The sequence below is a fragment of the Bubalus kerabau genome, chromosome 1 (genome assembly GCF_029407905.1).
Source record: "Bubalus kerabau isolate K-KA32 ecotype Philippines breed swamp buffalo chromosome 1, PCC_UOA_SB_1v2, whole genome shotgun sequence".
Lineage (NCBI taxonomy): Eukaryota > Metazoa > Chordata > Mammalia > Artiodactyla > Bovidae > Bubalus > Bubalus kerabau.
Window position 1 is genome coordinate 43,638,235 of NC_073624.1, and position 26,282 is coordinate 43,664,516.

At 39.6% G+C, this 26,282-nt stretch overlaps 1 protein-coding gene across 4 annotated transcripts in view; it reads right to left on the bottom strand.

Moving 5' to 3' along the window:
* AMN1 (antagonist of mitotic exit network 1 homolog) overlaps positions 1-26,282 on the bottom strand; it is a 73,588-nt gene that overhangs the window by 5,525 nt on the left and 41,781 nt on the right. For 3 of the 4 annotated variants that reach the window (XM_055573383.1, XM_055573361.1, XM_055573374.1), the window contains one exon: positions 15,570-15,681. In XM_055573383.1, coding sequence (XP_055429358.1) covers positions 15,570-15,681 — 112 coding nt within the window. Of the gene's footprint in view, positions 1-15,093; positions 15,275-15,569; positions 15,682-26,282 lie in introns of all 4 variants that reach the window. The other variant, XR_008712142.1, reaches the window with a different exon arrangement.

The window sequence follows — 26,282 nt, forward strand, 5'->3', positions numbered from 1 at the left end:
AAAGGATGGATAAAGACAGCAACTATAACAAAACTATGTATAGAAGTTTATACCTCATCTATGAGAGGGAGGAACACTTTCTAGTTTATTTTATGAGGACAGTATTACCTTTACACAAAAGCCAGACAAAGACATTACACGCACAGGGAAAAAGAACAACAGGTCAATGTTTTTTATGAATATATATTCAAAGATCCTCAATAAGACAAGAGCAAACCAAATCTAGCAACAGAGAAAAAGGATTTATCTTAGGAATGTAAGGTTAGCTTAACATTTGGGAATTAATCAATGTAGTACACTATTTTCCCCTAAATGGACAGTCTTGTTGTGGTGACAGGACACATTGTCACATTAAAAAACTTATTATAATGGCAAATTCATAAAGACAGAAGATAGAACAGAGGTTGCCAGAGGCTGGGGGAAAGGATAATGGGGAGTTATTGTTTAAAGGGCAAAGAGTTTCTATTTGGGATGAGGAAAAGTTCTGGGGATAGTTAATGGTGATGCTTGCACAATGATGTGAATGTACTTAAATCCACTGAATTGTACCCTAAAAATGGTTAAAATAGTAAGTTTTATGTATATTTGCCAATATCTATTTTTTTTTTAACAATTCTGAAAGTAAGATTCATCTTTGATATGTGAAGAGAAACTAAAAAGCCTTTTGATGAAGGTGAAAGAGGAGAGTGAAAAAGTTGTCTTAAAACTCAACAGTCAGAAAACGAAGATCACGGCATCTGGTCCCATCACTTCATGACAAATAGATGGGGAAACAGTGGAAACAGTGTCAGACTTTATTTTTTTGGGCTCCAAAATCACTGCAGATGGTGACTGCAGCCATGAAATTAAAAGACGCTTACTCCTTGGAAGGAAAGTTATGACCAATCTAGATAGCATATTCAAAAGCAGAGACATTACTTTGCCAACAAAGGTCCGTCTAGTTAAGGCTATGGTTTTTCCAGTGGTCATGTATGGATGTGAGAGTTGGACTGTGAAGAAAGCTGAGCACCGAAGAATTGATGCTTTGGAACTGTGGTGTTGGAGAAGACTCTTGAGAGTCCCTTGGACTGCAAGGAGATCCAACCAGTCCATTCTAAAGGAGATCAGTCCTGGGTGTTCTTTGGAAGGACTGATGCTAAAGCTGAAACTCCAATACTTTGGCCACCTCATGCGAAGAGTTGACTCATTGGAAAAGACTCTGATGCTGGGAGGGATTGGGGGCAGGAGGAGAAGGGGATGACAGAGGATGAGATGGCTGGATGGCATCACCGACTCGAAGGACATGAGTTTGAGTGAACTCCGGGAGTCAGTGATGGACAGGGAGGCCTAGCATGCTCCAATTCATGGGGTTGCAAAGAGTCGGACATGACTATGTGACTGAACTGAGCTGATATTCTGAAAACTACAAAAGACTGTTGAAAGAAATGAAAGTAGGTCTAATAAATGTGAAGATGTCCATTTATTCAAAGATCAGAATAAATGATTCATGTATCATTATCCATTTTTTCATAGATCAGAAGAGTTTTCGTTAAGATGGCAGTACTCCCCAAACTGATCTACAGATTCAATGCCATCCTTAGCAAAATGCCACCTAATTTTTAAAAAAGAAATTGACAAAACAATCCTAGTATTTACACAGGAATTTAAAGGAATCAGAACAGTCAATACGGTTTTGAAAAAGAACAAAATGGGAAACATATACTTCCTGATATACTTTAGTTGGTGTTTCTAAGACTATTTTGGCATATTTACTAATTATGAATTTATTATCAAATATATGTAAATATTTAACTTCTGATTATATATTTCTGTCATTCTTCTGTAGGAATCTACTATTACACACACACACACACATATATATAGAAAAACACTTTTCCCTCTAGCTCTGAGTATACAGTGTATATTAATGTAATTACAAATTTTGATGCTAGAGGGCAGTTGCCTAATTGTGTCTGACTCTTTGCAACACCATGGCCTATAGCATGCCAGGCCTCCCTGTCCCTCACCATCTCTTGGAGTCTGCCCAAGTTCATATCCATTGCATTGCTTATGCCATCCAGCCATCTCATCCTCTGATGCCCTCATCTCTTTCTGCCCTTAATCTTTTCCAGTATTACATTACTCAGTCTATTCAGGCAGCTTTTCCTCATAAATATATAGAGTACTTAGGGCAGTGAGTTAATAGTAGGAATATTTGATGCCTGTAAGTTTCTTATGCTATAGAGAGAAACTGTGGCGTCTCTAAGTATTTCATGATCTCTTGCCAGAGTATTTTGTAGAAACTGTGGAAGAGGAAAAAAATTCTTTACGCTTCTGAGCTCTTGGCTGAGATCCCCTTGTAACCAAAGATGAATTAACAAAAGAAAAACAAACAGAAGTTTATCAACAAGAATACTTCATGTATATATGGGAGATAATCAGGAAAAATGAGTAAACTCCTTGAGATGGCCCAAGTTACCACCATTTTCAGCTAAAGACAATTGAGAGATGTTGGGATTGTTGGGAAACTGGTTATGGAAAGTTACCAGTAAAAGTACAATTAACAGGGTAATGAAACCAAGCTCTGCCAGGCCCTCCTAGGTACAAGTCCCTCCTTGTCTCCCACTTCTTATTTATAGAAAAACCTTGTGTCTAGGCCTTCCTTGAGTTCCAAAGAACAGACTTAAACAGTTAATGATTAGAGAAACAGAAAATGCAGAAACAAAGAAAGCAATCAAGCAAGAAAAGTAATAATAGCTTGAACAATAGAGTCACAGGACTCCTAGTTCCTCCTGAAGGGATACAGATAACAATCTGATGCATATCTTTGAGTTTTTCTGCAGAAACTAACACCCCTTTCACCAAGTGGAAGATGTTGACTACATGATGACCACCAGCATTCTGGCTGATCCCAGACTGGCTGAAACCAGGAGATTGATGATTGAGATTCCCAAAACATCAACCTGCTATTTCACCACCAACCAATCAGAAAAACATGCATGAGTTGATCATGCACCCTGCGACCCTCATCACTTATGTTGCCTTTAATAACCCTTGGCTGAAAGCTATCAGGGAGTTCCTGCCTTTTGAGAATCAGCTGCCCATGCTGCTTGCTTGGCACCCTGCACTTTCCCTCACCACAACTTGGTGTCAGGATTGGCTTTGCTGCACATGGGGTGAAGAGACCCTATTTCAGTTTGGTAACAGTAAGATTCACTATGAAGATTTAAAGTGCCTCATCCACTGAATATGATTCTGATTTAGAGTCACCCCTCTCTTCTCACTTTTACTCTCCTCTTGGTACAGAGAGGCAGACACGGAGAGAGACATTTTACAAATGAAGATTTTCTTTAAAAATGTAAACTATCTTCACAAAAGGGTAACTTCTCTTTTCAGAGCTCCTCCAGTGTCTGCTGATTCTCAGGAAAAATGGCTTAAAATAATCCTTATGCCAAAGAGGCATATTTGGGGTGGCTTATTCTGCTACTTGGGCTTCTCTGGTGGCTCAATGTAAAGAACACACCTGCCAATGCAGGAGACCTGGGTTTGATCCCAGGGTCTGAAAGATCCCCCAGAGAAGAAAATGGCAACCTACTGCAGCATTCTTGCTGGGAAATCCCATGGATAGAGGAGCCTGGCAGTCAGACTTGACTAAGCAACTAAATAACAACAATTCTGCTACTCACCAAAACCAGACTCAGGACTGAAAAAGACTCTAAAGGTCATTTATACCAATCACATTACTGATGCTTGATGTCACTCTCCTACTTCCTTCCCTCTCTACTAGTAGTTAAGCCACTTGACACCAAAGGCTTAGGAAATTGCTCTATTGGAAAAAGAAGTAGAGATTGTGGATTAGGTGATTTAGGTTTTTTACTTCCAGTTCTATTAGTACCTATTTCTAATATTTGGGACAAGCCACCTAAATTCACTAAACTGTGTAGATGACTTCTGAGGAATCTTTTACTTGACCATCTTTTAAAAAATCTATGACTAATGTAGATGGAGACCACTTTTTGAAAGAAATTCACTATGGGAGCTGTTGAAGCCCCAAGAAAAAGAAGAAACTATGGGAATATAAATTAACAAACTAGGTTTTTCAAATTATCAAGGGCAATGTAATTAACACATTTTAATAAAATACACAGGTAAATAAGTGAGGCTGTGCACATTTTTTCTAATACGCCATTACAGTGTGTGGCATTAAGAAGTTCTGTCATGCTGGATTAGTAATAGATGACTAAAGAATGATGAAGAAACAGAATAATATAGGATATAGAAAATGAAATACATGAAATTTAAAAAGTGTTCTTGAAGCAAGGAATCAGCTTTCATTATAGGAAACTCTGAAACAAACCACTTGGCTCAATGTGGTAAATCTTGACATATTTATTATCCAGAAATCTAAAGAACTTGCTTGTAAAGTAATCAAGCTGAAACAAATCCTCAGATATCACTAAAATTTGAGTCAAGTCAACCAAAAGTGGCAGATTTCCTGTTGGGTTTTCCTGCCTTTCAATATAAACATAGGATGTTTGTGCTAATTGCTTTATTGCCCTTCTAAAATCTAAGCCTAGATGGCTATGAATACTGTGCAACATGTTTAGATAAGGTTAGAAATAGAAATGCATGTCCAATTAAGGAGATTAACAAAACTGTGTGAGTTGATATTACTGAAAATCATAGCAGACATAATTGATTTTAAAATAATACATTTAAAAATTATTTTCCTGTTTTCTGTAATGTCTATGATTTACAGTATTTTAAACAGCAGCTTTTTTGTCTTTTCTGCAGATATAAAATCAGAGTGCTTCTAATAGTTTCAATACCTAATTTATAATGTATAGTTTTCCTTACAGTCTGATTGTAATGTTAAGAAATTTTATAAAAACTTAGAAACACAGAGGAGAAGATAAACTTATTAATTCAGGGAATCAGATGAGTAACTGCCAATTTGGGGGTCAGGTTGCTTTGAGGATAACATAATACTAGAATTGCACAAACATATGTATATACATACATTCTTTTTTTAAAGTGGACAATTTTTAAACTCTTTATTGAATTTGTTACAATATTGCTTCTGTTGCATGTTTTAGTTTTTTGTCCTAGAAGCATGTGGGATCTTAGCTCCCTGAGGAGGAGGAGGAGGAGGTTTAGTCCCTAGTTCAGTTCAGTTCAGTTCAGTCGCTCAGTCGTGTCCGACTCTTTGCCACCCCATGAATCGCAGCACGCCAGGCCTCCCTGTCCATCACCAACTCCCGGAGTTCACTCAGACTCATGTCCATCGAGTCAGTGATGCCATCCAGCCACCTCATCCTTTGTCGTCCCCTTCTCCTCCTGCCCCCCAATCCCTCTCAGCATCAGAGTCTTTTCTAATGAGTCAACTCTTTGCATGAGGTGGCCAAAGTACTGGAGTTTCAGCTTTAGCATCATTCCTTCCAAAGAAATCCCAGGGCTGATCTCCTTCAGAATGGATTGGTTGGATCTCCTTGCAGTCCAAGGGACTCTCAAGAGTCTTCTCCAACACCACAGTTGTGTCCAACTCTTGAGACCCCATGGACTGTAGCCTTCCAGGCTCCTCTGTCTATGGGATTCTCCAGGCAAGAATACTGGAGTGTGTTGCCATTTCCTTCTCCAGGGGATCTTCCTGACCTAGGAATTGAACCTAGGTCTCCTGCATTGCAGGCAGATTCTTTACCAACTGAGCTACAAGGAAACTCCCACCAGGGATCAAACCCACACCCCCCTGCATTGGAAGGTGAAGTCTTAACCACTGGACTTCCAGGGAAGTCCTGTACATTCCTTCTTTTTACAGAATATAAATCATATTGTTTTATCTACTCAGATGTGACAAATCACATGAATATAAAAAAGGAAGCATATAAAGTGTTAGGATAGGAAAGAAGAAAGATCTTTCATTTATCAGGTTAAAAAAAAAAGCATTTGTCTTCTTTGGAGAAAAAAGAAATTAATAAACATAAGGTGAATATATTAACTCATTTTATTTTTATTGAACTATGGTGTTGGAGAAGACTCTTGAGAGTCCCTTGGACTGCAAGGAGATCCAACCAGACCATCCTAAAGGAAATCTGTCCTGAATATTCATTGGAAAGACTGATGCTGAAGCTGAAACTCCAATATTTTGGCCACCTGATGCAAAGAACTGACTCACTAGAAAAGACCCTGATGCTGGGAAAGGTTGAAGGAGGGAGAAGGGGATGACAGAGGATGAGAAGGTTGAATGGCATCATCAACTCAATGCACATGAGTTTGAGTCAACTCTGGGTGTTGGTTATGGACAGGGAGGCCTGGTGTGCTGCAGTCCATGGGGTCAAAAAGAGTTGGACACAATGAGTGACTGAACTGATTTATTTTTATTCAATGATGGTAGCAAATTTCTAGGAATCAGCGAACTAAAATGGACTGGAATGGGTGAATTTAACTCAGATGACCATTATATCTACTACTGCGGGCAAGAATCCCTCAGAAGAAATGGAGTAGCCATCATGGTCAACAAAAGAGTCCAAAATGCAGTACTTGGATGCAATCTCAAAAACGACAGAATGATCTCTGTTCGTTTCCAAGGCAAACCATTCAATATCACAGTAATCCAAGTCTATGCCCCAACCAGTAACACTGAAGAAGCTGAAATTGAACGGTTCTATGAAGACCTACAAGAGTTTTTAGAACTAACACCCAAAAAAGATGTCCTTTTCATTATAGGGGACTGGAATGCAAAAGTAGGAAGTCAAGAAACACCTGGAGTAACAAGCAAATTTGGCCTTGGAATATGGAATGAAGCAGGGCAAAGACTAATAGAGTTTTGCCAAGAAAATGCACTGGTCATAGCAAACACCCTCTTCCAACAACACAAGAGAAGACTCTACACATGGACATCACCAGATGGTCAACAATGAAATCAGACTGATTATATTCTTTGCAGCCAAAGATGGAGAAGCTTTATACAGTCAGCAAAAACAAGACCAGGAGCTGACTGTGGCTCAGACCATGAACTCCTTATTGCCAAATTCAGACTTAAATTGAAGAAAGTAGGGAAAACCACTAGACCATTCAGGTATGACCTAAATCAAATCCCTTATGATTATACAGTGGAAGTGAGAAATAGATTTAAGGGCCTAGATCTGATAGATAGAGTGCCTGATGAACTGTGGAGGGAGGTTTGTGACATTGTACAGGAGACAGGGATCAAGACCATCCCCATGGAAAAGAAATGCAAAAAAGCAAAATGGCTGTCTGAGGAGGCCTTACAAATAGCTGTGAAAAGAAGAGAAGTGAACAGCAAAGGAGAAAAGGAAAGATATAAGCATCTGAATACAGAGTTCCAAAGAATAGCAAGAAGAGATAAGAAAGCCTTCCTCAGCGATCAATGCAAATAGAGCAAAACAACAGAATGGGAAAGACTAGAGATCTCTTCAAGAAAATTAGAGATACCAAGGGAACATTTCATGCAAAGATGGGCTCAATAAAGGACAGAAATGGTATGGACCTAACAGAAGCAGAGATATTAAGAAGAGGTGGAAGGAATACACAGAAGAACTGTACAAAAAAGATCTTCACAACCAAGATAATCACGATGGTGTGATCACTGACCTAGAGCCAGACATCCTGGAATGTGAAGTCAAGTGGGCCTTAGAAAGCATCACTACGAACAAAGCTAGTGGAGGTGATGGAATTCCAGTGGAGCTATTTCAAATCCTGAAAGATGATGCTGTGAACATGCTGCACTCAATGTGCCAGCACATTTGGAAAACTCAGCAGTGGCCACAGGACTGGAAAAGGTCAGTTTTCACTCCAATCCCAAAGAAAGGCAATGCCAAAGAATGCTCAAACTACCACACAATTGCACTCATCTCACAGGCTAGTAAAGTAATGCTCAAAATTCTCCAAGCCAGGCTTCAGCAATACGTGAACCGTGAACTTCCAGATGCTCAAGCTGGTTTTAGAAAAGGCAGAGGAACCAGAGATCAAATTGCCAACATCCCTGGATCATAGAAAAAGCAAGAGAGTTCCAGAAAAACATCTATTTCTGCTTTATTGACTATGCCAAAGCCTTTGACTGTGTGGATCACAATAAACTGTGGAAAATTCTGAAAGAGATGGGAATACCAGACCACCTCACCTGCCTCTTGAGAAACCTATATGCAGGTCAGGAAGCAACAGTTAGAACTGGACATGGAACAGCAGACTGGTTCCAAATAGGAAAAGGAGTACATCAAGGCTGTATATTGTCACCCTGTTTATTTAACTTATATGCAGAGTACATCATGAGAAACGCTGGGGTGGAAGAAGCACAAGCTGGGATCAAGATTGCTAGGAGAAATATCAATAACCTCAGATATGCAGATGACACCACCCTTATGGCAGAAAGTGAAGAGGAACTCAAAAGCCTCTTGATGAAAGTGAAAGTGGAGAGTGAACAAGTTGGCTTAAAGCTCAACATTCAGAAAACGAAGATCATGGCATCTGGTCCCATCACTTCATGGCAAATAGATGGGGAAACAGTGGAAACAGTGTCAGACTTTATTTTTTTGGGCTCCAAAATCACTGCAGATGGTGACTGCAGCCATGAAATTAAAAGACGCTTACTCCTTGGAAGGAAAGTTATGACCAACCTAGATAGCATACTGAAAAGCAGAGACATTACTTTTCCAACAAAGATCCATCTAGTCAAGGCTATGGTTTTCGAGTGGTCATGTATGGATGTGAGAGTTGGACTATGAAGAAGGCTGAGCACCGAAGAATTGATGCTTTTGAACTGTGGTGTTGGAGAAGACTCTTGAGAGTCCCTTGGACTGCAAGGAGATCCAACCAGTCTGTTCTGAAGGAGATTAGCCCTGGGATTTCTTTGGAAGGACTGATGCTAAAGCTGAAACTCCAGTACTTTGGCCACCTCATGTGAAGAGTTGACTCATTGGAAAAGACTCTGATGCTGGGAGGGATTTGGGGGGCAGGAGGAGAAGGGGACGACAGAGGATGAAATGGCTGGATGGCATCACTGACTCGATGGACATGAGTCTGAGTGAACTCCGGGAGTTGGTGATGGACAGGGAGGCCTGGCATGCTGCGATTCATGGAGTCGCAAAGAGTCAGACACGACTGAGTGACTGAACTGAACTGAACTGATGGTAGAAAAAATATACAATGGTGCAGTGCTGACAGGAAAGAGTGAAGAGTAGAGACGATCTGGGTAGTTGAAAAACTTCAGCTTTTTTCTCTTTAAGAACCTAATGATAAAAACCATTGTATAGGAACCCCTGTATTATTATCAGATCACCCAATTTTATGACTGACAGTTATACATAAGGGAAAGTTGAGGTCCATAAAGTTAAGTTATTTAGTGTTTTGGATAAAAGAGAGTTCTAGAAAAACATCTACTTCTGCTTTATTGATTATGCTAAAGCCTTTGACTGTGTGGATCATCGCAAACTGGAAAATTCTTAAAGAGATGGGAATACCAGACCACCTGACCTGCCTCTTGAGAAATCTGTATGCAGGTCAGGAAGCAACAGTTAGAACTGAACATGGAACAACAGACTGGTTCCAAATAGCAAAAGGAGTACGTCAAGGCTGTATATTGTCATCCTGTTTATTTAACTTCTATGCAGAGTACATCATGAGAAACGCTGGGCTGGATGAAGCACAAGCTGGAATCAAGACTGCTGGGAGAAATATCAGTAACCTCAGATATGCAGATGACACCACCCTTATGGCAGAAAGCGAAGAACTAAAGAGCTTCTTGATGAAAGTGAAAGAGGAGAGTGAAAAAGTTGACTTAAAGCTCAACATTCAGAAAACGAAGATCATGGCATCTGGTCCTATCACTTCATGGCAAATAGATGGGGAAACAGTGGAAACAGTGGCTGACTTTATTTTTTTGGGCTCCAAAATCACTGCAGATGGTGATTGCAGCCATGAAACTAAAAGACGCTTACTCCTTGGAAGGAAAGTTATGACCAACCTAGATGGCATACTAAAAAGCAGAGACATTACTTTGTCAACAAAGGTCCATCTAGTCAAGGCTATAGTTTTTCCTGTGGTCATGTATGGATGTGAGAGTTGGACTATAAAGAAAGCTGAGTGCTGAAGAATTGATACTTTTGAACTGTGGTATTGGAGAAGACTCTTCAGAGTCTCTTGAACTGCAAGCAGATCCAACCAATCCATCCCAACGGAAATCAGTTGTGACTATTCATTGGAAGGACTGATTTTGAAGCTGAAATTCCAATACTTCGGCCACCTTATGCGAAGAACTTATTCATTGGAAAAGACCGTGATGCTGGGAAAGATTGAGGGCAGAAGAAGGGGACAACAGAGGATGAGATGGTTGGATGGCATCACCAACTCAATGGACATGAGTCTGAGTCAACTCCAGGAGTCGGTGATGGACAGGGAGGCCTGGCGTGCTGCAGTCCATGGGGTCGCAATGAGTTGGGACACGACTGAGCAACTGAACTCAACTGAACTGAGGAGACCAATGTTGACTTAAAAAAAAATGCAGAATGTGAGAGTTATGAGATAAATTTTATTTGGGGGCAACATGAGGACTGCAGCCCAGGAGACACTACCTCAGAGAAACTGCTCCAAAGATGTAGCGGGAAAGGTCAGGATATATGTGATTTTGGGGAAGGGAGAGTATATGCAATCAAGCAGACATTTCCCAGAAAGTTGCCTCAAGCCTCGTGAAGCTTTCTGCTGGTCACAAGAAACAATCGTCTCCATGAAAGATTTTAGTGCTTTTCTACAGATGAGGAGATACAAGAATTGGGTGTATAAAATCGGCTCCTGAAAATATCTAACTATCTGAAGACCTGACCTACCAGTTTCCCCCTCCCCACCAGCACAGAGTGCCTCATTTCTCCACCCTGAACTCCTTTCAGTGGGTGTTGAAGGTCAGCAGCTACAGCAGCACAAGATTGAATCCTTGTAGAGGTAGATGGCAGGCTCCCATGGCAAGTGCCTATGTGTGGCTGACACTGAGGATTGGTGCTCATTTCACTTCATCTTGAGATTTTTGTTTAATATTAGCACTATTATTAAAAACTCTGTCACAAGGGGCAAGTACTGTTTCAGTTTCTCACTTTCCTATTTTGGGAAAGCAGGGATAAAACACACACACACACACACACACACACACACACAAATTATCCTGTGTTAAAAAAATTTGACAAATGCTTGTTTGGGGAGCAAAACTTTGTAGCCATCCCAAAGTGTCTGGCATCAGGATTATTTCAAGATGAAAACAATAAAGGCCCAAAAGACTCAAGAAGAAACTTTGCCCTTTCCCCTTATTGCCTAAAGGAAGTATAGATAAATCCTCCTACCCCTATTAGAGATTATCTGCAAAGAATGTGGGCTAGGTATGGCTGGGGAAACTCAGTGAGGGGCCTAGAGTTCAGAGAACCTTTATGTTGTCTGTGCACAGCCCAACAAATACTTGTTTACCAAGCGTTTGCTTTTTTATCTCCATGTGAATTGCCTTCATCTCCTTTGAAGTTCCAAACCCCTACCCCTGCATGTCCTCTTTAGCTGCTGAAGATGTTTCAGACACTTTGGCTAGTTACTCAGTTCTCTTGAGTCTCTCCCATGTATGTAAATTCAGATTTTCTCCTCTTTACCTGCCTTCTGTCAATTTAATTCTTAGATAAGCCAGAAGAATCTAAAAGGGTAGAGGAAGATTTCTAACTCCTTGACACTCGGATAAAAAAAGTTTCTTAGTATAGTATTTCTTAGAGCCTTTGAAAAATGAATATTCATTATAGTGATATATTTTCTAAACTTTTTGAACATATAAACATATTTTATTTTATGTTGCATACCTTGAGCAAGGGATTGTGTGGCAGAACACGAAAAAAGATATGACCACAAGGTAGCAGTAGCATCCAAGGAGATTTATTTGGGCAGCCCTTTGCTAGGTTTGCAGGGAGTCCCATACAACAGAACTTCCAAAGGGGTGTGTGTATGAGTCTTGGAAAGGAAGTAAGGTAAGGGAACTCCCAGGAGACTGAGGAGGGAGGTTATTTGTCATCCCTTTCTAGGCCACATGAGAGTTGGTAAATTCAGTGTTTAAGTCATTATATGGATGGGAAAAGTGTGGGATTAAGCTTTCCTAGTGTCTATAGTCAGGGGCTTCCTCGGTGGCGTAGCAGTAAAGAATCTGCCTACAATTCAGGAGAACTGGGTTTGATCCTTGGGTCAAGAAGATCTCCTGGAGAAGGAAACAGCAACCCACTCCAGTAATCTATATCCAGTATCATATAATCATACCAGATAGGCATTTCTCTTTAATTTACCAGCTGATAATATATCTTTGGTTTCCAGTGATCTCAGTAATTATATAATTTATCTCAAAACTGTCTTTTTGCTTTAAAAATCAGACTAATCACTGCAACATATTTTCAATTCATATTCATTAGTCATTTCTATATTAATACAGGCACATTTAAGCATCTTAATATTGGTCTTGTACTCAAATTTTCAGTTTTTGGTTGTACCTTCTAAATATTTCATTACCTATAAGGTCTTTGATAATTGTTTTAAGCAGTCTGCCTAAGGAGAAGCTTTTCTGGTTGACTGTGTATAGTCTGTTTTCACTTCTATTAAAAGTAGAGACAAAATGCCAAATTAACTATTTCCAAATTGTAACCAGAAAGATGATCAAGGTAAAATTAACAAAGGTTGAGTTTATAATATGTTAGGTAGTCAAGCTGATCTGAGATAAATAGAACATTAAACCAGAATTATTCCAGCTAAGGTTCTAGGGGATGCTGTGGCTGCATGGGCCGGAGGTATCAGCTACTTTCTCATTCTAAAATGAGATACCAGACCACTTGTACATGACTTGCAAACGCTTGGCTGAAAACTGATTTTGGAATCTTTGGTGCCTTATCCATTCAAAGATATAAAAGTGTAAAAATGGGAAGTGATGGAAAATTGGAAATTAAAGAAAGGATTTCTTTGAAGACAGTTGTGATTTGAGTCCTAGAAAGAGGGCTGCAGGTGCTTGCTCTTCCCTTCAAGCCTAGTGAGAGAGGGCTCCAAGGGGATCAGCTGAGAATCTGATATGTCCCTTGGAGCGTGGGGAACACAATACACATCACAAACAGTACACATCAGACCTAAGAAAACTAAAAAGCAGGCTATGTTAAGAGTCCATGTGGCCAAAGAGAGGACTGAAGCGGGGAAATATCTGCACTCTCACAATCTAAAGTATTGTGTTCCCTGTGGACAGATGTGGGCTAGCATGGGTTGCCTTGTATTTTGCTCAGGAAAGCAACCTAGATGGTCGAGGCAACCTCAACAGAAAGAAACTGAAGGTATGTTGCTAAAGGCATGAGGGCAGAGGAAGAAAACGCTCGCTACTAGCCAGGAGACACATTTGCTTGAATCAAGAGAACTGTAGATAGGAGATGTACGCAGTGAGGAGGGGAGTGGCAGAAAGTGGACTCTGAGAAGCTCAACAGTGCCCCACTTTTGTGAGAGTATGGATCAGGATCAGCTCACCCACTGAGCCCATGGTGCTGCCACTAGATCACAGCGGTAGCGCTCAAGGAAGACTTTTCTTTCCCTTACCTGCCCTCCTGCTCATCGCGGTCCAACCCTGCACTAACACTGCTGAGGTCAGAAACCATGGTGGCTGAATTAGGAGAGGAAGAGGAGAATCAGGAGGGAAAACAGGGAAACTAACAATGTTCCCTTAACATAGTAGCCTTTCTACCTACAGCAAACCTGAGCTAACTGGAGGAGTGAAAAGCTTTAATTTGAACTCGTTTGGAGTATTACATGAGAATGATAAGAAAAGTCAGTGGCACATGTTTGAGACTTTCACTTGGGTTTGGGAAAAATTAACTCCTGTAGAGCAAATTTGTAATTAATATAGTGAGAGGAAAATGGAGTCACTTTATGAATACCACTTTCTTGTTCAGTGTATTGATTAAACATACATATACCTCACTGAGTAGATTTATACACTTTTAGTTGGTAGTCTGAAAAGACCTATTACCAAAAATGGCTGCAATTACATTTCACATATTGTGGACTCTTCCACCTTACAATAATGGCCTTCTTGTTAAAATATAATTTTCTGCTTTGTTTGATGACTAGAGAGCCTCTGCCTGCCTTCTCACAACCCTCAGAATAGTATTCACATTAACTGATTCCCTGTACTCAGTCACATGAATTTTTCTGGTTCTAAATTATTTTCTTAAAATTATGATTATTAATTTTTAATAGATAAAATCATTCACATGGTACAAAATTCAAAAGGACAAAAGGATATATGGTGAAGGCTTTGTCCCACTCTTGTCTCTCCAGAACCTTCCCAGAGGTACCCACTGGTAATAGTTTCCAACTAAAGTTTTGGCGTTAGTGTTCTGAAAAATGTCTACCTAAAGTAAGATTTTAGTCTTCATTACAGATGTCTTTGATAACCAAATATAACCCATTACAGGCTTAGTTTAGATTGGCAGTTCAAACAGAAAAAGTGGAAGTTGTCAAAAGGACAGTAACTATTAAACTATAATTAGGAAAATAAGCTGGAAGGGCAGGGCATTAAGTACTGACTTATAAATGAGAACCAGGTTATATTGTGGTAGGGGACCCATGTGTAGGAATAATGTGAAAGAGGTGCCATGGCTCTTATACAAGCCAAAGGCTGTGACTAATTAAGTGAAGTACCACATCAGCCAAATGATTCTGAATCTCAATGGCCACAGCTTGGTGTGATCACAGTTAACAGGTCATTTAGCATATTTGATAGATGGAATATTATAAACGACTACATAAAGCATCATGTTTAGTATCATGACCACCACTACTGCCATCGTCCTTACCATCACAGTTAGCATTTATTGAGCCTTGGCCATCACCACCATCACCATCACCATCATCATCATGATTAACATTTACAGAGCCCTCAGTATGTGCTAGGCACTAAAAAATGTGTTGTTGTGATCAAGTTTATAAGGTAGGTACCGTCATTATACTCACCTTCAGATGAGGAAACTGAATAATGGAATGGGTTAAGTAATTTACTCACGGTTACACAGTTATTAAAAGATGAAACCAAGATTTGAACCCAAGCAGCCTCATACTTACCCTGGTGGATCAGATGGTATAAAGAATCTGCCTGCAATGCAGGAGACCTGGGTTCAATCCCTGGGTTGGGAAGATCCCCTGAAGAAGGAGGGGCTTCCCTGGTGGCTCAGTAGTTAAGAATCCACCTGCAATGCAGGGACTTCAGGAGACACGGGTTCAATCCCTGGGTTGGGAAGATACCCTGGGGGAGGACATGGAAACTCACTCCAGTATTCTGGCCTGGAGAATCCAAATGGACAGAGGACCCTGACAAGTTACAGTCCATAGCGTTGCAAAGAGTCGGCTACAACTGAAGCAACTTAGCACACACACACACCTGGAGAAGGGAATGGAAACCCACTCCAGTATTCTTGCCTGGAGAATTCCACAGACAGAGGAGCCTGGCGGGCTACAGTCCATGGGGTCGCAAAGAGTCAGACATGATTGCTCAACTAACACACACACACACACACACACACACACAGCCTTATACTAACCTGTTATTAGAGGGCATCCATGGAAGAGTAATATACATATCTGAGGACAGCAAGTAAGGACAGCTTCTACAGCCTCGTCAGTCAGATTCACACAATGCCCCATATGAATCTCCTGTTTAAAAATAAAGAAAGTATAATCAAAAGAAAAAACAGGACAATAAAAACAGTGTGAAATGCTTGGGAAATACTGTACACTGATAACAAAACCCCCAATACCTACTTGCAAGAAAAACTCTATAGGAAGGACCAATGAAAGTCTATAGTAATTTGGAAGGTATAGCAGCTTTAAAAGTTAAATGCCCAACCACTTTATAAGGCAATTTGGCAGTATCTATTAAAACTGACAATAAGTATCCTCCAGGATCCCTGCTATATAGACATCCACTATATAGAGAGAAATGCTTGTACATGTGTGTAAGGAAACAACTTATAAATATGTCAACTGAAATATTACTTGTAATAGTAAATAAATGGAGACTGGGTAAGTAAATGGTGGTTCATTAATATATTATAAGATAAAACAGTTACAAACAAAAATATTTACTTGTATTAATAGACATAAATCTTAAACATAATGTTAGTTCAGACACTTTAGAAAACAGTGTTGTGGCATTTTATAAAGCTAAACATGTGCTTACTGTATGACACAGCAGTTCCATTCTAGTTATTACCCCCCAAAATGAAACCATATGTCTACATAAAGACTTGTATGCAAATGTCCACAGCAGTATTTATAATAGTCTAAAATTGGAACAACCTGAAAGGTGAATATATGAGCAAGCTGTGTTATACCCAGACTATGGAATACTACTCAGCCAAAAAAACGGATGAAATATTAACATGTTTAACAACATGGATGAATCTCAAAAATATTATGTCAAATGAAAGAAGTAAAGAAAACAGTAAAAAACCAAAAGATGATATACTGCATGATTTCATTCATATAAAATATTATAGAAAAAGCAAAACTATATTGATAAATGAGTGGTTGCTTGGGGGGAGGCCACAGCAGAGCACTGACTGAAAAGAGATGGGAGAAAACCTCTTGGGGTGATGGAAATATTCTATACTTAATTGTGGTAGTGGTTATAAGATTGTAAAACAATTACCAACATTCATCAAACTGTACACTTAAAATAGGTGAATATTATTGTATGTAAATAAAACTCCAATAAAGCTTGAAAAAATTTTTAAAACATGATTTTGAATAAAAAATCAAATTGTAAAACAACACATATGATATGAAACTATTATGCACTATTTAAAAACACATGACTCATTTGAAAAGACCCTGATGCTGGAAAAGATTGAAGGCAGGAAGAGAAGGGGATGAGATGGTTAGATGGCATCACCGACTCAATGGACATGAGTTTAACTCCGGGAGTTGGTGATGGACAGGGAGGCCTGGCATGCTGCAGTCCATGGGGTCGCAAAAAGTCAGACACGACTGAGTGACTGAACTGAACTGAAAAACACATTATATAATATCTTGTTTATGAACATATCAAATGAAGGCAATGGAGAAGGGGACGACAGAGAATGAGATGGTTGGATGGTATCACCGACTCAATGGACATGAATTTGAGTGAACTCCAGGAGTTAGTGATGACAGGGAGGCCTGGCATGCTGCACTCCATGGGGTCGCAAAGAGTTGGACATGACTGGGCAACTGAACTGATCACAAATGATGAAGCACAAGCTGAAATCAAGATTGCCGGGAGAAATATCAATAACCTCAGATATGGAGATGACACCACCTTTAGGGCAGAAAGCAAAGAGGAACTAAAAAGCCTCATGATGAAGGTGAAAGAGGTGAGTTAAAAAGCTGGCTTAAAACTCAACATTCAAAAAAGAAGATCATGGCATCTGGTCCCATCACTTCATGGCAAGTAGATGGGGAAACAATGGAAAAAGTGAGAGACTTTATTTTCTTGGGCTCCTAAATCACTGCAAATGGTGACTGCAGCCACAAAATTAAAGGACACTTGCTCCTTGGAAGAAAAACTATGCCGAAACATTATATTAAAGACCAGATACATTACTTTGCCAACAAAGGTCTGTATAGTCAAAGCTATGGTTTTTCCAGTAGTCACGTATGGATGTGAGAGTTGGAGCATAAAGAAGGCTGAATGCCAAAGAATTGATGCTTTTGAACTATGGTGTTGGAGAAGACTCTTGAGAGTCCCTTGGACTGCAAGGAGATCAAATCAGTTGATTCTAAAGGTAATCAGTCCTGAATATTCATTAGAAGGACTGATGTTGAAGCTGAAGCTCCAATACTTTGGCCACCAGATGTGACGAGCTGACTCGTTCTAGATAAGACCCTGATGCTGGGAAGGATTGAGGGCAGGAGGAGAAGGGGACAATAGAAGATGAGATGGTTGGATGGCATCACTGACTCAATGGACATGAGTTTGATCAAGCTCTGGGAGATGGTGAAGGACAGGGAAGCCTGGCGTGTTGCAGTCCAGGGGACTGCAGAGTCAGACATAACTTAGTGACTGAACAACAACAGTCACAGATATACACACACATACGTAGAAAGATGAAATAGTCAAACATGGAAGGAAAGACACACAGGCATCTTCAGAAGAGCAGTTACCTCTGATGGAAGAAGGGGAATAAATGAGGGGAGGGAGCTTTAGATATCACATTTAATAATTTAAAAAAAAATAACTCGCTGGAATAAATGCAGACAATGTTAAAATTCAAGTGGTTGGCTCACAGGTCTCTGTTATAAAAATTTCTATACATTTTCACATATTTGAAATATTATCTATCTTTTGTTTAATGTTCTAATTTGAAATACTTTCTCATTGCTAGTGAGAATGTACAAGGGTACAGTTGCTATGGAAACAGTATGGCAGTTCCTCAAAAAATTATATATAGAATTAGAATATTATCTAGCTATTTCACTTCTAGGGATATACTCCAAAGAACTGCATGCAGGGATGTAAATAGATGTCTATACAGCTATGTTCATAGTAGAGATATGCACAGAAGGCAAAAGGTGGAACCGTATCAGTGGATGAATGGTTTTTAAAAATGTCACTATAATGGTAAATTCATAAAGACAGAAGATAGAACAGAGGTTGTCAGAGGCTGGGGGAAAGGATAATGGGGAGCTATGGTTTAAAGGGTAAAGAGTTTCTATTTGGGATGAGGAAGACATTCTGGAGATAGTTAATGGTGACGGCTGCACAACGATGTGAATGTACTTAAATCCACTGAATTGTCCCTAAAAATGGTTAAAATAGTAAATTTTATGTATATTTGCCAACATCAAAAACTTTTCAACAATTCTGAAAGTAAGATTCAGCTAATAATTGATATGTATACTTACGGTAGTAGTTTTTCTTTTCTATTGAAAAGTTGGTATTATGTTGGTGTATATATTATTATAATTAATCATGTCTTAAAGGAAACTTCAATATATTGAAAATTCTTGAACACTGAGGAGAAAGCATCATATTCTACATGGAAAAGGCATTCTATGATATGAATTGGCAAGGTGACAGACAATGAACCCTTTCACGGATCACAGCCTTGTTGTGGGGCAGGGGCTTGCAAAACTCATTGAATCTATGAGCCATGCCATGCAGGGCCACCCAAGACAGACGGGTCATACGGAAGAGTTCTGACAAAATGTGGTCCACAGGAGGAGGGGTTGGCAACCGACTCCAATATTCTTGCCTGGAGAACCTGATGGACAGTATGAAAAGGTAAAAAGATATGATACCAGAAGATGAGCCCCCCCAGGTAGGAAGGTGTCCAATATGCTACTGGGGAAGAGTGGAGGGCAATTATGAATAGCTCAAGAATGAAGCAGCTGGGTCAAAGGGAGAATAACACTCACCTGTGGATGTATCTGGTGGTGAAATTAAAGTCTGATGATGTAAAAAACAATGTTGCATAAGAACCTGGAATCATAAGGTCCATGAATCAAGGTAAATTAGATGTGGACAAGAAGGAGATGGCAAGAGTGAACATTGACATCTTAGGAATCAGTGAACTAAAATGGATGGGAATGGGCAAATTTAATTCAGATAACTATAATGTCTACTAGGCAATGGCACCCTACTCCAGTACTCTTGCCTGGAAAATCCCATGGACAGAGGAGCCTGGTGGGCTGCAGTCCATGGGGTCGCTAAGAGTCGGACACGACTGAGCGACTTCACTTTCACTTTTCACTTTCATGCATTGGAGAAGGAAATGGCAACCCACTCCAGTGTTCTTGCCTGGAGAATCCTGGGGACAGGGGAGCCTGGTGGGCTGCCGTCTCTGGGGTGGCACAGAGTCGGACATGACTGAAGCGACTTAGCAGCAGCAGCAGCAACTGTGGGCAAGACTCCCTTAGAAGAAGTGGAGTAGCTCTCACAGTCAGTAAAAGAGTCCACAATGCAGTACTTGGGTGCATCCTCAAAAATGACAGAAGGATCTTGGTTCATTTCCAGGGCAAACCATTCAACATCAGAGTAATCCAAGTCTATGCCCAAACACTGATGCTGAAGAAACTGAAGCTGACCGATTTTATGAAAACCTAGAACACCTTCTAGAACTAACAACAAAAAAGATGTCCTTTTCATCCTTGGGGATTGGAATATAAAAGTAGATAAGTCAAGAGATTCCAGGAATAACAGGCAAGTTTGGCCTTGGTGTACCAAATAAAGCAGGACAAAGGTTAGCAGAGTTTTGTCAAGAGAACACACTGGTCATAGCAAACACCCTTTTCCAAAAACACAAGAGATGACTCTACACATGGACATAACCAGATGGTCAATACCAAAGTCAGATTGATTATATTCTTTAAGCTGAGGATGGAGAAGCTCTATACCTAGAGCCAGAGCTGAGTGTTGCTCAGATCATGAGCTCCTTATTGCAAAATTCAGGCTTAAATTGAAGGAAATAGAGAAATCCACTAGGCCACTCAGGTATGACCTAAATAAAATCCCTTATGGTTATACAGTAGAGGTGATGAATAGATTCAAGAGATTAGATCTGATAGAGAGAGTGCCTCAAGAACTATGGACATTTATATGAGATTATTATTAAATGAGGTTTATAACATTGTACAGGAGGCAGTGACCAAAATCCATGCCAAAGAAAAAGAAATGCAAGAAGGCAAAGTGGTTATTTGAAGAGGCTTTACAAATAGCTGAGGATACAAGAGAAACAAAAGGCAAGGGAGAAGGGGAAAGATACACGCACTGGATGCAGAGTTCCCGAGAATAGCAAAGAGAGATAAGAAAGCTTTCTTAAATGAACAATGCAAAGAAACAGAGGAAAACAATAGAATGAGAAAGACTAGAGATCTCTTCAAGAAAATGGGAGATATCAAGGGAACATTTCATGCAAGGATGGGCATGATAAAGGACAGAAATGGTAAGGACCTAACAAAAGCAGAAGGTATTAAGAAGAGGTGCAAAAATACACAGAACTATACAAGAAAGGCCTTAATGACCCAGATAACAATGATGGTGTGGTCACTCACCTAGTGTTGGACATCCTGGAGTAAGAAGTCAAGTGGGTCTTAGGAAGCATATTATGAACAAAGCAAGTTGAAGTGATGGAATTCTAGCTGAGCTATTTCAAATTCTAAAAGATGATGCTGTGAAAGTGCTGCACTCAATATGCCAGCAAATTTGGAAAACTCAGTAGTGACCACAGGCCTGGAAAAGTTCAGTTTTCATTTCAATCCCACAGAAGGGCAATGCTAAAGAATATTCCAACTACCATACAATTGCACTCATTTCACATACTATCAAGGTAGTGTTCAAAATTCTTCAAGCTAGGCTTTAGCAGTACATGAACAAAGAAACTTTAGATGTACAGGCTGGGTTTAGAAAAGGCAGTGGAACCAGAGATCAAATTGGCGACATTCTTTGGATCATGGAGAAAGCAAGGGAGTTCCAAAAAACATCTGCTTCTGCCTCATCAACTATGCTAAAGCCTTTGACTGTGTGGATCACAACAAACTGTGGAAAATTATTAAAGAGATGAGAGTAGCAGATCGCCTTACCTGTCTCCCGAGAAACCTATATACAGGTCAGAAACAACAATTAGAAATGGACATGGAATAATGGGTTGGTTCAAAATTAGGAAAGGAGTACAACAAGGCTGTATATTGTCACCTTGCTTATTTTACTTATATGCAGAGTACATCATGCAAAGTGCCAGGCTGCATGAAGCACAAGCTGGAATACAAGACTGCTGGGAGAAATATCAACAACCTCAGATATGTAGATGATACCACTCTAACGGCAGAAAGTGAAGAGGAACTGAAGAGCCTCTTGATGAAGGTGAAAGAGGAGAGTGAAAAAGCTGCCTTGAAACTCAACATTCAAAAAACACATGATCATGGCGTCTGGTGCCATCAATTAATGGCAAAAAGTGGAGGCAGTGACAGGAGGCAGAAAGTGGAAGAAGTGACAGATTATATTTTCTTGGGCTCCAAAATCACTGTGAATGGTGACTGCACCATGTAATGAAAAGATGCTTGCTGCTTGGAAGGAAAGCGATGACAAACCTAGATAGTGTATTAAAAAGCAGAGACTTCACTTTGCTGACAAAGGTTCTTATAGTCAAAGCTATGGTTTTTCCAGTAGTCATGTATAGATGTGAGAGTTTTTTAAAAGGTCCTAAATTCACATTCGGAGAAGGCAATGGCACCCCACTCCAGTACTCTTGCCTGGAAAACCCCATGGACAGAGGAGCCTGGTAGGCTTCAGTCCATGGGGTCGCTAAGAGTCAGACACGACTGAGTGACTTCACTTTCACTTTTCACTTTCATGCACTGGAGAAGGAAATGGCAACCCACTCCAGTGTTCTTGCCTGGAGAATCCCAGGGACAGAGGAGCCTGGTGGGCTGCTGTCTATGGCAGCCTACGTCTATGTGCGACTCTATGCCATTGCACCGAGTTGGACATGACTGAAGCGACTTAGCAGCAGCAGCAGCAGCAAATTCACATTGCTGTGTTGTTTCCCATGAAGTTTATGTTGTGAATTTGAAATTTTTGCTAGGACCTGTATTTGCCAGAATTGAATATTTTCTTTTTTTAAATGCCTTAATATACTTTAAATGAAACCTGAGCTGAACACTGTTCCTTCCATCTGTTGTTCTCATTGTATGTTATTATTGTTCAGTCGCTAAGTCATGTCCAACATTTTTCGACCCTAGTCTGTAGCACCCCAGGCTTCTCTGTCCTCACAAGAAAGGCTGAGTGCTGATGAATTGATGCTTTCAAACTGTGGTGTTGGAGAAGACTCATGACAGTCCCTTGAACTGCAAGATCAAACTAGTCGTTCCTAAAGGAAATCAACCCTGAATATTCTTTGGAAGGACAAATGCTGAAGCTGAAGCTCCAATACTTTGGCCACCTGATATGAAGAGTTGACTCATTGCAAAAGACTCTGGTTCTGGGGAAGATTGAAGGCAAAAGGAGAAGGGGGTAGCAGAGGACAAGATGGTTAGACAGTATCACCAACCCAATGGACATGAATTTGAACAAACTGTAGGGGATGGTGGAGGACAGAGGAGTATGGGGTCACAAAGAGTGGGACATGACTTAAGAGACTAAAGAACAACAATAGGTAATGACGTAGAATTGATCCACTTGTGTTGTTTTAGGGACTTAATTATAGTAAAGGAAGAAAAGGTGATATGTCCCAACACATGATTATTTCCAATAGATAAAAGCTGTAAATAAGCTGAAGTACCAACATCAGAAAATCAATTAAGGAAAAGTGATACATAACATGGACAGATTTTGTTCTCTGATATGACAGTGCGTAGAACTTAGCAGATACCCAATAAATATTTGTTTAGTAAATGAATAATTCTTTCACAGCAAATTAAATTTTAACCATGAAGATTGTGGAAAACTATAAAATGACTGTGATATAAAGTTTAAAGTATGACAACATATATTGAGGTACTACTGTGTGACTGGAACTGTAGTAAAACCTAGGTATAGAATGATGATCGAGTGAAGAACAAAATGATCCGCTCTCACTGAGAACTCAGACCAATAAAGATTTCAGAGTCAATACTGACATTCAATTAATGCTGTGTGTATGTGAAAGGCACTCAGTTATGTCCAACTGTTTGCGACCCCATGGGCTGTAGACTGCCAGGCTCCTCTGTCCATGGAATTCTTCAGGAAAGAATACTGGACTGAGTAGCCATTTCCTTTGCCAGGGGATCTTCCCAATCCAGGGATCAAACCCAGGTCTCCCACATTGCAGGCAGATTCTTTACCATCTGAGCCACTAGGGAAGCCCATAAATGCTGTAACATATGTTTTTACTAAATGGCAATCTTTAGGAGAGGTTCTTAGACTTTTAATCAAATTTATTTTCAAATTATCAACTATTTAGCAACCTTGATATTTAACTTCCCAGAAAATGAAAGTGAAAGTCACTGTCATGTTCAACTCTTTGAGACCCCACGGACTATGCAGTCTACGGAATTCTCCAGGCCAGAATGCTGGAGTGGGTAACCTTTTTCTTCTCCAGGGGATCTTCCTAACCCAGGGATCGAACCCAGGTCTCCCGCATTGCAGGTGGATTCTTAACTAGCTGAGCCACAAGAGAAGCCCAAGAATACTGGAGTGGGTAGCCTATCGCTTCTCCAGTGGATCTTCCTGATCCAGGAATTGAACCTAGGTCTCCTACATTGCAGGTGGATTCTTTACCAACTGAGCTATGAGGGAAGCCCCTAATTTCTGGGAACTGAATAAATTAAAAGCAACAGGTTAAAAATGGGGTATCTGAAAAAATGTAGGTATATATATTACCCAAAAGAGAAGAATCAGTTAAAAAAAATGAAGATGTTTGCATTTCAATTTGTCAGAAATTGTGGTCACAAAGATGCAATGAGTCAAATGTTAAAATATGTTCCTTTGTTTAAGGAAGGAATTAAGTTCTAACAAATTTTAGAAAGACTTTCATTAAAATATTTTGATACTTACAGAAATAAGCTTTGGAAAACTGAAAAAATGACAAATTCAATAACATTACAATGACCAATGCACTGGTTATTGGATTTTTTCCTCAGTCTGCCTAGGTACTCTTTATTTTATAAAGCTGAAGTAAATGTGTAGGTATATTCCCTACCACTGCACAACAACTAATTTCCTGGTGGTTTTATTAGGACGTGATAAACTAGGTTAAATGTTTGAGAGCTTTGATAATATTGATGGTGATTATAGGATAATGTAAAAATAAAACAATCTAATCAATATAAGGCAGTAGCATGGAGGATAGTATATTAAGTACTCAACAAATGTTTCCATTTAAAACAGTAAAAGTCTTGGCAGTTTATTGCCCCTACAGTTAGAATGCAATTTGGAATTTGGAACTTCATTTAAAAAAAATAAATTTCTTAATGAAAAGATTCATTAAAATATATATGCTATTTTATATATACGAACACACACATATATATACATATAAGCAGGATGAAGATATATAAACATCACAAAAAAAATTCTTTGGGCAATAAATCAAGCAGAAATATTTTGGCAAAAACATAGCACCACCATTCTAATAGTGGTTACTAACATGTATAATTCATTTATAGGCTGCTTACTTCCAAAAAGGATCTGATGTGACTTTTTGTTGAAAAGGGCTTCCCTGGTGGCTCAGAGGTTAAAGCATCTGCCTGCAATGCGGGAGACCTGGGTTTGATCCCTGGGTTGGGAAGATCCCCTGGAGAAGGAAATGGCAACCCACTCCAGTATTCTTGCCTAGACAATCCCATGGACAGAGGAGCCTGGTGGGCTATACTCCACGGGGTAGCAAAGAGTCGGACACAACTGAACGACTTCACTTCACTTTTGTTGAAAAGCACAGCTTTTAATTAAGAGTAAAAACAAACTAAAACGCTGTAAACTGGGAAAGGAAAAAAAAAATCAAAATCTTGGGACAAAAGACTTCTTAATATTTAGAAACAGGTTATAGCTGCCACATCTGTCATTGAATACAAAGGAGGAACACTAATTTAAGATCTTTTTAAACAGCTGCACAATGTGGCTTCTGGGGGAGGAAAAACCTTTTCTCTATCCGTTTATATTTGTCTTTGGAAGCCTTTAAATTAAACTGACAATAAGATTAACAAGAGGAAAGGCAAAATTTATTCACAAGCTCACAAAGGTCGTGGTTCAAAGAAATGGCTAGAATTTAGTTTATATATCATCTTAATAGGGGAAGAGGAGGGGGAGAAAGGATACTTAACAGTCATACAAATGACTTTTAGGGAAGACAAAATGGACCTTTAGGAAAATAGATGGGAGTTATGATAATCTTGTGACAATGCCTGTTTAATGTAATTTCTCATCTGAAAATCTTTCTTAAAAAGAATTTGAGGCATTTTAATTATTTTCGAAGTGTCTGCTTTTAGGCAAAGAGTGGGGATGGGAGGCGGTTCAGACGAAGTCTTTTTTTTTAACCTCTGTTGTTTCTTAGACATCTTCAGCTCAAAATAATCTTTATGCCACAGTGGTATATTCTGGATGCCTTCATAGATTCAGAAAAAGATGATCAAGAGAGAATAAATATGATGTCAAGAAAAATACACTGGCAAGAGCATAAGTAGTCCTGGTAAAAATATCAGTCAGACGTGAAAATTCTAAAGGATGTCATTTTACACTGATAAATTTTCATTATCTTTATCCATAATAAGACTATCCTTAAATGTATTAGAAGTTAAAACCT